We start from the raw sequence: 12,416 nt of genomic DNA, 5'->3' as shown, positions 1-12,416 counted from the left end.
TTTTTTTTGGTACTGGGAATCAAACTCAGGACCTTGCGCTTGCCAGGCAGGTGCTTATGCAACTGAGCTATATCCCCGGCCCTGCTAGGAATTTCTTAATCTAATGAAGCTAACATATCAAGATGAACAGTCACAGTTATGCTGCATTTATAATAAACTCAACCCCTTTCAAAGCATGTGAATGCAAATGCAGTGATCAACTGAAAGCTTTCATTCTTCATATTACATGTGAATGTTCATAGTTAATTAATTTATATTGAACACACACTTGATAGATTTTGGAGCAGTTTTCCTGGTTGGATCCCAGGCTTTATTATTTGATTCTCACATTTAAAAATATTGATCATTGATAGAAACATAATCCATGTTATCAAAATTACTTTGAGCCAAGCATATAAATTTATAAAGTAATGAATTGAGGGTTGTAGTTGAGATCTCCAAGAGAAATTCTTACTTCCAAACTAATATTTTTTTTTAAGTTATATGAGATAGGAACTATAAGCATAGACTAGAATATTTCTTTTGGTAATGTAAAATCTAGAAATAACCCCATCATTTGGCACATACGGTGAGAAGTTGATAATAAAATGTGTTATTTTAAGGCGATGTGTTCCTCCTGGGGTTCTTGAGATGTGGAAGTGGGTCACAATGAATGGATCAGCCAGATGGATCCCTGTGTGATCATCTTAAGCTGGATCTGCCTTTCCCACTGGTAGCTCACTAGCCACACAGAATTCTCTGGCAAGGCTGCTGAATACCTGTGCCCTGTGGGCCATGTGTGGATATGCGAAACACTGGTATAAAACACTATGGAGATAGATGAGCTCAGCCCCTGGCATTGTATATGTGCATGAGTTGGAAGGGGGCGCTCTGAGGGGAGTTGTAGACTTTCCCCTCCACATGCCTAAGAAGCTCCTGGGAACATCCTGCAGCTGGTGGTAGGATCTTTTTCTGTCTATGTGAGTCCCCTCCTTGTGCTCCTCTCTGGTTCTTCCTTTCTGCTGCCCAGCTCAACTGGCTGGTCCTACAACCCTCTGCTTCGGACACACTGAGCAGTTTCCACTGAGTAGCCAGCCTTCCTCCTCACCACAAAGACTGTATCAGATCAACCCTTTCTCCATTAAGGGGACATTTGACAGATCAATTTTTTTAAAGTGATCACCTACTAGAAATAGCACCTTTTTTTTTTGTACTGGGAATCAAACTCAGGACCTTGTGCTTGCCAAGCAAGGCGCTGTGCTGCTGAGCTATATCCCCTGCTAAAAGTGATACCCTACTTAACAACTACTCTAACCCTAAAGTCAACAGTCCATCCCCTTTCCTTTTGCTAGGACTTATCTGTCAAGATACTCTACCACATCCATTGAAAATGCTGTAGGAAAGACAGTGAAGATTATGACTCATTTGTTTCCAAGTTTGCATAGAGGTTGTTAAACTGGCCTTCTTTAGTCCTCTGTTTCTGTATTTTGTGTATCCTTTCCCTGTTTCCTGGGTGCAAAATATTTACTTCCTTACTCCTTCAGACTGCGTAGCTTAACAGAAACTTTGTCTGTAACTTGTTCCTTTGCATTCCAGACAAGGCCGGATTTGGAAACAACTTCACCACGGTAGACAACAAATCCACAGCCCAGAATGTGGAAGGCATTATTGTCAGTGCCATGTTTAAGTCCCTCATCACACGCTGCGCTTCCACCACACATGAACTGCACAGCGCCGAGAATCTGGTGAGAAGAATCTCCTCTTGTCTTCCTGCAAGAGGTCTGTGTCTGCGCTCACAGAGTGGGTCTTGAGCAAGACAAGCTGAAATCTTAAATATCCATTTCCCCCAAAGTCAGCAGTAATTCACAGCAAGGCCTTACCAGTGCTTGTCTCCTTGTTCCTCATTCCCCCACCTGAAGTTTGACTTCTCTTTCATCTCAAATGTTGTGTAGCATTTGGCGAAAGCATTGCAAGGTATTTTGAGCCCTTCAGAAAGAAGGTGTGGGAGGACCACTTATGGGTTTGTTGAACATTAAAGGCTGTTACACCAAGCATTATTTGAAACTATATGTACTTTGAAAATTAGTGCATATGTACTGATAAAACTGGCTTTTTTTTTTTTTATTGAGCACTGTACTCTTTTAGCTATTCTTCTTAAAACCCTCCGCTAACTAAACCACTGAAGTCACAAGTAGTGTGGCGGGAGAACCAGTGTGCAAAAGGTTAGTGTTTATTTGCTAACCAGGAGATTGTGTCTTGGAATACTGAATGGAGTTGAGGCCTGACAACTCTGTCATCAATAGATGAATTCAAGTTTCCTTGGGAAGCAAAGGAGTAGTCTCTAAACCACCAATCTTTTAGGTATTACTACTGTCATGTAAAATCAGTCCATTTGTACATGTGGACACCATTTGCTAATCTGCCGTATCAAGAGTGATATTTTAAATAATTGTAAACTATTGAAATTATTCACTTTAGATAAACAGAATAAAACCCTACCCCAAAGAAAATTTTTGATTGCTGATGGTCAAAGCCAATCCAACAGGTTCTTGGACTTCCAGTGTATAACACAGGCATCGTCTTTTCATTTGTTTTGCTCATAGCTCTGAGTAATTTATCAAATGAGTTGTAGTATATGGATTGTCAACCTTTATCCACAACTTCATGTACTAGAGAAATATTTTAAGCCTTAATTTTCTTTACATCATTGTGAACTTGGTTTTGATCCACTATTTCATAGGAATGACTGGAAATCAAACTTTAGTCATTCCTCACTTTCTCTACTTCACAAAGTGATACAAAGATCCCCAAATCTTGGGCAGCATCCGGGGCCTGGGGAGGCTCCTTCAGGCTCGATCATGAGTTCATAGCTATTATTTCACATAGTGCTGTCTGCTGTGTGCTTAGGGCTGTGTACTCTCTGAGGAGTTTGGCACCCTTGCTCTCTGGGGTCTTGCCCTTTTCCATGGAGCTCTTCCACAGAAGAGCTACTGATGAGCACAGGGGTGTGCACGGGCCCCCGCTCCTCACAGCCCCAGGGGACACTCTCCCATGTCATCCTCAAGGGTCATTTCTTCTACTTTCCTACAGATTTTAGGCATAATTGTCTCAGTGGCCTTAAAATTTTGGCAGCCAAAACTATAAAAGTAAGTGTTGGGTTTTTTTTTAGGCTTTTCATTTGGCCTTGCCCTGAAGAGGCAAAAAATACAAAAGTACCTCTTTAAAGAAAAAAGACGGAGGAGGAGAAGCTGCTGTAAAGCTTAGTTTCTAAAATATAAAGTCCTATATATACACTTCTAAATGGTGACTCACCAATATATCTGGTATTAATAGACCTGTAGCCTAAACTTCAAAGTCAAGTTCAGGTTAAACTGGCCTACAACATCCATATTACTTGCTAAGTGTGTGCAGCAAAATTCAACGTCTATTGAATAACTGGGTTTTGTTTGAAGTACATGGAGGATTTATTCTTTTTCTCATAGTAATGCACAAAATTTGGAGAAGCTGAACAGGGACTGAACTCTTCAGTCTAAATAAAATTGTATCTAACTTGTTCTGTAAGCATCATCATTAATTCATAATTGAATGGGAATCCAATGATGAAAAACATATACTGATGTCTTTCTAGCTAACTTTCTGACTGTGAAGCTTGGTCACCATCCTTTTTTATACTGAGGATTACTGGCAATGTCCTTGGCATTGTTCTACAGGAATGATAATATACCATAAATTTCAACAGTAGTAATTGACTTTCTTTTACAGTTCCAAAGCTTATCTAAACAGAAGGAGTTACCTTCTCCTTCTCTCCCTGTGACGCTAATCACACAGTCATCTTTCATTTCTCAGATTTTTGTCTTGCTTTCAAACAGGGGCTGTATTGTGACATCCGTCAGTTGGTCCAGTTTATCAAAGAAGCTCACGGGAATGTCTTCAGGAGAGTGGCCCTTAGCGCTTTGCTGGACAGTGCTGAGAAGTTAGCACCAGGGAAGAAGGTGGAGGACAATGAGCAGGAACCTAAGCCTGCAGGCAGTAAAAGGTTGGAAGCTTGAGCTCCCTGAATATTCACGATTTCCTGTGCCAATGTAGTATTGTACCCCAAGGGTCCCGGATGTGGTTTAATTTTAGTAAAGTCACGGTAAGACCCTCTTGTATAAGTGGTGTCACTGATATGGTTGAACTGCAGCTTAGAAAAGGAATTAGTTTATTACTAAGTAAGTACCACTCCTATAAGAATCAGAGCTCAGTTTTCCTCAAATTTTCATATATTTGAATTTCACTTCTTAGCTCTTAATAACATGGTAAAGTATGATCTGTGTTTTATTCTCTTCTATATGAAATTGACATTTTTATCCAGAAAGGAAAAGTAATTTCTGATACCACATCATTCTGTTCAGTAAGTGATATTCTGCATGTGGCAAAAGACAAATTGCTATACAGCACCATGTTAATTATTCTTCTAGTAAACATAGGCTTATTTTATGTTGATTAAATATAAAATACCACTTATGAAGATGAAAAGAAGCTCGTAAATTCAAAGATCTGCTTGCAGTTAAGGATTCTGCAACAGTATTGGTAAGGGAGAAGTCGACGTGAGTCCAATTTTAAAGTTATTCCGTAAAACATAGGCTCATGGAGACAAAGGATTGGGAGTCACACCTGCTATGTGTAACAGATGTTTTGCTTTGTGGAGCATGTGAAGTACGAAGTGGATGTCCTGGTCTGTTGTGATGGGTACCATGCACCATTTGCATAGGTCAGAGGCTGGAAGCATTGTGGACAAAGGCCAGGTGTCCGCGGCACCCGAGGAATGTCGCAGCTTCATGTCTGGTCGCCCCTCACAGACTCCGGAGCAGTAAGTAGCTCACGTTATCTCCAGTGCAGAGGTCTGAGCCCTTCATGCTTTCGTTTCCTAAGCAGCTGCTTGCTGTTCTGTTGTTATTTCATCATTTGGAATTTTAGCTTTTTATTTTCTTTGATCTTTGCCTTGTTTTAACTTTTCATTCCCAGTGTCACTAACGTCCCCAGGCTAAGCCACATAACCAGCCCAGGCCTTACAGAGAGCCTCCTGACCTGCCTTTCTTATCTCATCTTGTCCCCACTTCTGTCTTTCATACACAGTGCTACAGACAAATCTTTAAGAATAGCATGGGTATCAGCCACTTTCTTGCTTAAAATCATTTACAGTTTTTTCAGTGCATAAATGACCAACAATCGGATCTATGAAGCTTCTCTGATCAGAAGTAAAATAAACTTGTCCAGTGCTCGGTGTTAGCTAAAATATAGATTCTATTCCAGGGCTCTGTGATCCTCCCCTGAAGTCCATTCCTTTGACATCTCATGCTCTCCACTTTACACAATGGCGAAAATTAAAGCCATCTGTAATTAGTGGCCTCCAGCAATGGGAGGGTTGAAGCAGCTTCCTGATGCACTAGCAGCAGCAGTGCTCCCCAGGCACTTTAGGAGTCACTCACAAGATGTTTGTCAGTCTCTGCAGAGGAAACGAAAAGCAGTCAGCGATCCATCTAGACCTCCCAGCCATCCACCCCCTGATAGGCAAGAGAGCAAGTCTTTGGAGGGGAATCAGCTCAGGTAGCAGTTGATACACAACCCCTCCCAGTCACAACCACAGAGGGCTGGAGCTCAGCACCTCACAAGTTCCACAAGACAAAGTCTTTCTGCTTTTGGAACTAAAGGGGAAGAGCGTATTGGTTGAGTTCTGACTGTGGTATAAACAGGACTGAGAAGAAAATTTACTTCTATACTGCCTCTGTGTGTGTGTGTGTGTGTGTGTGTGTGTGTGTGCGCGCGCGCGCGCGCACTTTCTTTTCATCTGGCATTGCTTCCTGAAAAGGCAAGGGGGAGCAACCACGCGGTAGTAAGAGTTAGGAGGCTGGCACTGTGCTAAAAGGGTGTAAGACTAAGAGGGAATGCTCTTCCCTCTGTAGTTTGTTACCTAGTCACAGTAGGTCCTTCCACACCAAGGGCTGTTTCATAGGCTTAGCTAAATTCTTTTCTGGTTTGCCTGTAAATGAGATACAGTTTCCTCCACCCTCCTCTACTTTCCACTTATTTATTTATTTTTTTGGTACCGGGAACAGGCGCTGTGCCGCTGCATTATATCCTCAGCCCCTTCTCTCCACTTAAACCTCTCCCCTCCTTTGCTTACTTTCCCATTACTCCCTCCCAAGCCTCCCCACTGTCCCCTCTGCATTTGTATGACACAAATACCATCAGCAAAACATATTTTTCATAGTTTTTATTTATTTTCCTTGAATTTTTTTTTTTGGTCCTTCTTCCTCTCTTAGACTACATATGCGATGTTGATAGATGTGAAATGGTAAGAATTAATTATTGCTTTAGTTCATACAGTAACTTCCATGTACATGTCAGGTTGACCCTCATCTAAAGTTGTGTATGAACAGTTGAAATGCAAGCTTTCTACCAGCACATTGTTACTTACAGCATCTTGCAATCCGCAGTAACACTTCTTTCTCTTCTTCCTTTTACCTACCCTGCAAATCACCTCTAAACCCCCTCTCCCCACCCTTCATTCCACATATAAGAATAATATTACCAGGGGCTGGGGATTTAGCTCAGTGGCACAGCACCTGCCTGGCAAGCATGAGGTCATGAGTTTGATTCCCAGTATCAGGAAAAAAAAAAGAATAATATTACCAAAATCCTATCACTTTTCTTTCCTTCATTTGCTCTGCTCTTTTTTCTTCTTTCCTTCTTTTCAGACTATTTTCTTTTTCCTTTTTCCTTCCTTCACCCTCCACTTCCCAACGTACTTGCCATCAGTGCTATTTCATTGTCTCCCTGGGTTAAAAGTAAAGATTTGTAAGAAGTTTAAATTATTTGCCTGATGTATGCTTGGTTCTATAGATGCTGATAGAATCAGTAGTTCTCTTCCAGTAAGGCAGTGTTCAGAACTGAACCTACTATGTTAAGTTGAATCAGTGCACAAACATGAAAAAATGATGCAAGTCAAGGTTACAATACAGGGCAATATAATTGCTTAAAGAGATGTGCATAGGGGCTGGGGATTTAGCTCAGCGGCACAGTGCCTGCCTGGCAAGCACAAGGTCGTAAGTTCGATTCTGGGTACCGGAATAAAAACAAAAACAAAACAAAACAAAAAAAGAGATGTCCAGAAAGCTGATAGAGTTTTCTGCACTTGCTGACCTTCAACCTTCCACACAAAAAACACTACAGACATGAGAAAACAAGGCAATAAGATACCTCCCAAACCTCCTAACTCCCCCAAAGCTGATTTCACAGGCAACAAAGTGGAGGAAATTTTTCAGGCAAAGATTTAATAAACCAAATGTTAAAATGTGGAAGAGGTCAAAGGAAGAATAAGCAAATACATAAAGTATTCAGTGACCTCAAAGAGGATATCAATAAACAAATAAAGGATTTAATTAATAAGCTGTCCATTAAGCTTAAAGAATACACAACAGTTGCTTGAACTAAAGAAGAAAATGCAGGGTGTGAATGACAAGTTAGTGAAGAATCAGAGGTTATGGAAAGGAATCAAGCAGAAATCCTGGATATGGAAAATTCATTTAAAAATATGGGCAGCAGGCACAACCAATGTGAGGAGACATTACCAGGGCTTGAAGAGTTGATGTAACAGAACATATACCCAGTGACAACCTATAAACAAGATACCACAAAAACTGTATCCAGTAATTGCTAGATAACTGGGGGGAAAAGTCGCTAAGTATTATAGGAGTTAAGGAAAGATTAGACAACAAAGCTATAAAAAAAATTTTACCAAAATCATTGTATAAAATATTACAGATTTAAGGAATGAAATGAATACCCAGATAATGAGGAATTTAGAACTCCAAATACCCTCTTTTCCCAAAAATAAGACCTCACTAGTTTCTTGTTTGGTGGCTACTCAGTAAGGCAGGTAAGACAAGGTCAGGCTTATTGGGCCTGCCAGTTTTGTTCACTTGTCTTCAAGGCTGATTATTTTACAGCTATATTTTATTTGGGAGAAAACATGGTAGTCATGAATGGAAAAGAACCCTCCCACCACACATCACAGTCAAAATCCCAGCTATTTAGCACAAAGAGAATACTATAATGCTGTGTGAAGAAAAATGACAAGTAACTTATAAAGGTCAGCCTATCAGAAAACCATAGAGTTCTCCATTTAAAACTTAAAGGCCAGGAGATCTTGGAGAAAAGTTTTTCAGTCCTTGAAAGAAAATGATTGCCTAACAGATTACTATGTCCTGTAAAATTATCATTCAATATTGACAGAGAGATGAATACTTTCCACAACAAAGAGAATCTAAAGAAATTCATGACCACTGTTATGGTTTATATTTAGATGTCCTCCCAAAGCTTGGTGCACCCATAGGTGTTTTGGAAGGTGGTTGGATCACGGGAACATGATAGTCATGAATGGATTAGTTTAGTGATAAGTTTATAGTTAAATGTGATTTTTGAGGTAAAGCCCTGTTGGAGGAGGTTGGTCCCTGGGAGTGTGGCCTGTCTCCCTCACTCCTCCCTGGATCTCTTGGCTTTCTATCTGCCCTGCCATAGACTGTTTCTTCTCTACCATTCTACCCTTGCCTTGGAGCCAGCCAACTGTGGCTTAAAGCCTTTACAAACTATGAACCATAATAAATCTTTCCTCCTTTAAATTGTGGATGTTGGGTACTGTGTCTCAGTGACAAGAAAGTAACCTAGACAACCACCTAGGTAGTACTGAGAAAGTACTTAAGGCAATTCTAGACAGAGAGAGCCAGGCCAACATTATCAAAGAGCCAAAGAAAAGAATTCTTCTAACTGGGAGAATAGTTTAAAAAAGGAATAATCACTGGAAAAATAATACAATGACAAGACTCAGCAAATACCTTTGAATAATAATGCTCAGTGTGAATGGTTATAACTCCCCAGTCAAAAGACACAGCCTGGCAGATTGGATGAAAAATAAAACCTAACAATATATTGCCTGCAAGAGACACATTTCACCAAAACACACAAACAAACAAACACCCATAAACTACAAGTGAAAGAATGGAAAATGATACTTCCTGCAACCAAAACCTGAAAGCATGCAGGAATAGCTGTCCTAATTTTAAATAAGGAAAACTTGAAGCCAAACTGTTTAGTACAGAAAAGAAAGGTACTAACAAAAGGAACAATTCAGCAGAAAGAAATAACAACTATAAGGACATATACACCAAATGTCGGCACATCCAGTTTCATAAAACAAAAACTGCTGGACAGTAAAGGACAGATAGACACCATTATTGTCATAGTGAGGGACTTCAATACCCCACTCTCACAGACAGGTCAATCAGAAAAAATCAACAAAAAAATATCAGAGTCTAACCACACCACTAAGCAAATGGACTTAACAGATGTCTACACTAGAGATAAGATAGCCTTTTAACAAATAGTGCCAGGAAAAGTAGTTATCCACATATGGAAGAACTAATTTAGTTTTTCACCCAGCATTATAATCAAATCAAAAATGCATCAAAGGGCTATGAAAACAAGAGCACTGAATCTATGTGAGGATAAAATAGGAAAAACTCTTAAGACAAAGGCATGGACTAGTATTATCTGAACAGAACCCCAGTTGTACAAGAAATAATACTAGTAATCAACAAATAAGATTATCTCAAATTTTAAAATTTCTACATAACAAAGGAAACCATCAACAGAGTGAAGAGACTACCTACAGAGTGTGAAAAAGATTTTTTTGCCAGTTACTCTTTGGACAGAGGACTTATATCTAGAGGGTTTAAAGAACTCAAACAATGAACCCAAAAAACAAAAGACCCAAATCAAAAAAATGGGCAGTTAAAGTCAATAGACACTTCTCAAAAGAAGTGTAAATGGCCAGTAGGTACTTGAACAAGTGTTCCGCATTTTCAACCACTAAAGAAATGCAAATCAAAAGAACACTGAAATTCTGTCTTACTCCATTAAGAACAATTATCATCAAGGACCCAAAGAACAATGTGGATGAGGATGTGGGAAAAGAACCCTTGTACATCGCTGGTGGGAATATAAACTAGTATAGTACAACCACTATGGAATCAATAGGGAGATTACTTAAAAAACTAACAATAGAAATTCTGTTTGACCCAGCTGTATATCTCCTGGGTATTGTCTCAAAAGGGTTAGGGTCTTAATATACCCATATTTATAGCAGCACAATGCATAATAATAAAACTATGGAAGCAGTGAATATGCCCATTAACAAGTGAATGGATAAAGAAAATGTAGTATATGTACATAATAGAGTACTGTTATATTAAACAAGGATAAATATAAATCATGTTAGGAAAATAGATGGGTCTTGAGGCCCTAATTCTAAGTGAAATGAGTAAGTCACGGAAAGTTACATATCACCTGACAAATGCAAAGTATAAATAATTTAAACAGCAAAATAACAGACAGATGGTAGAAAACAGGGAGATAGACTCTTTTGCAGATGAGAAGGAAATCTGGGAAAGGGTAAGGGGAAAGTGAGGGGTGAGTAGAAAAATGATCAAGATGTCGTATGTATATATATCAGTTCCCCAATACAAATGTAATGATTATGTATTGTAAACATATACTTATGAGCAAGAATAGAAAAAGAAACAACCAATTTCGAAAGCTGGTTGAGCCTGACAATTTATCCCTTGGAATAAATGAAAATGTAAAAAATAAGACAGGAGGGGGGCTGGGGATTTAGCTCAGCGGCACAGCACCTGCCTGGCAAGTGCGAGGTCATGAGTTTGATTCCTGGTACCGGAAACATCCCCCCCTCCAAAAAAAAGACGGGAGAGTTATTGTAGACCTTGAGCTTACAACTCAGTTCTCTGCAAGGTTCATTTATTTATCTTTCACTCTTCTTTTGTGAGCTGTTTACCCACGAGTGGAATGATCAACATTTAAGACATGTGCATCATTTTAGGTACACCATTTCGAGTCCTCAAACCATTACTTACTATAAATGATTGCTCTTCCAGTTATTCTGCAATGTAGGCTAGGTATTGTGGTGTCCTTTCTCCACAATCAAGTAAATCAAAACTGAGAAGCAAACAGCCATAAGGCAGGAGTTTGGTAATCCATACCAAGCAAATCAGAAAGTCCATACAGTTCTTGGAGTACTTCAGAATCTTAGAGACTGTCACTGTTGAGCAGAGAAAGGTAAGGAGAAGTAGATCACGCCCATGACTGCAAAGGGTATTTGAATTTTTATTTGATTGATAGAACTTGGCTCATTATATGATTCTTTTAAGAATGAATGAATGATTTATCATCAATGAAAAGGCAGAATTGTCACGTTATCATTAAGCTCTTGTTTTCTTTAACATCCTTCCTCAAAATTTAGATTTGTTTTTTCTTTAAGGAACCCCTTAAAGACACAATAAAAATTCAAACATAAGCTCTAGCAAAAAAGAAAGATTTTGAGTATTTTGAATGACAAGTTCCCTGACTGAATAAAATCAGTTAAAAGGCTTTATTCACATAAAATCTGCTCGGGGCTGGGGGTTTAGCTCAGCGGCAAAAGCGCCTGCCTGGCAAGCGCAAGGTCGTGAGTTCGGTTCCCGGTACCGGAGAAAAACCAAAAAAAAAAAAAAAAAAGACACATAAAATCTGCTCAAAAGAGGAAAGAGGATCCTCCCCCCCCAAAATTATACCAGCAGTTATTGAACTAATCTAGTGAGAAAGAATGATGTAAAAAGTAAACTGGATTTTAAAATAAAACCATATATTTTCATGGGTGAATTTTTTAGATTATAAAATAGTCTTTGTTCAGTGTTCTGTAATCAGCACCTAACTTCTCTGCATTTAGTACATGGCTGTCTTACCATGAATGAAGACATATGTTTGAATATGCCTCTGTGTAAGTATTTTCACTTTGGTGAATGTCCCAAAATGTTAAATATGGAACTTTCCTATGATCTAAGTGGGTTCAAGAGATGAGCATTTGAAACATTGGAATGCTCTGGAGAAGGATGAGTCATCACTTGGAGCTATTTTGTTTATTTTTCTACCTTCTTTCTATTTTCCTTCCTATTCTTCTCCTTCTTACTCTGTCTCTTATCCTTCTTTCTTATATAAAAAAATCACATTAACTGAGCAATATTATTCATTTCTCTGACACCTTTTGAGCAAAGCTGATGCAGCATTTATTGAAAAGGCTGATAAAGTACAACCTCTTTGGATGTTTTCCATCCGTAGCATGTACTCATGAAGAGAAATGTTTCAACTAGTTCCCTAGAGCTAAACATTTAGATTGTTTCTACTTTTCCAATGTTGACCAATAAAACCTCTTGTATCTACGTCTTAGTATGTGGCCCCATCATTTCCTGAGATTACTTCCTGGAAATCGAATTTCTTGTCAAAGGTGTTGATACAGGCTTTGAAAAACATATTACTAAGTTACTTTCCAGAAAGATTGAACCATT

The 12,416-nt window shown here is 39.1% G+C and overlaps 1 protein-coding gene across 4 annotated transcripts in view; it reads left to right on the top strand.

The window, feature by feature from the left end:
- The window catches only part of Unc80 (unc-80 homolog (C. elegans)), a 204,032-nt gene that overhangs the window by 54,457 nt on the left and 137,159 nt on the right, over nt 1-12,416 (top strand). For all 4 annotated transcript variants that reach the window (XM_005396953.1, XM_005396950.1, XM_013520683.1 and 1 more), the window contains exons 16-18: nt 1,576-1,724; nt 3,849-4,015; nt 4,733-4,831. In XM_005396953.1, the coding sequence (XP_005397010.1) occupies nt 1,576-1,724; nt 3,849-4,015; nt 4,733-4,831 (415 nt within the window). The remainder of the gene's footprint in view (nt 1-1,575; nt 1,725-3,848; nt 4,016-4,732; nt 4,832-12,416) is intronic.

Source organism: Chinchilla lanigera, unplaced genomic scaffold, assembly GCF_000276665.1.
Source record: "Chinchilla lanigera isolate Chin_1 unplaced genomic scaffold, ChiLan1.0 scaffold00056, whole genome shotgun sequence".
NCBI classification, from domain to species: domain Eukaryota; kingdom Metazoa; phylum Chordata; class Mammalia; order Rodentia; family Chinchillidae; genus Chinchilla; species Chinchilla lanigera.
This window is presented reverse-complemented; position numbering and strand designations above follow the sequence as displayed.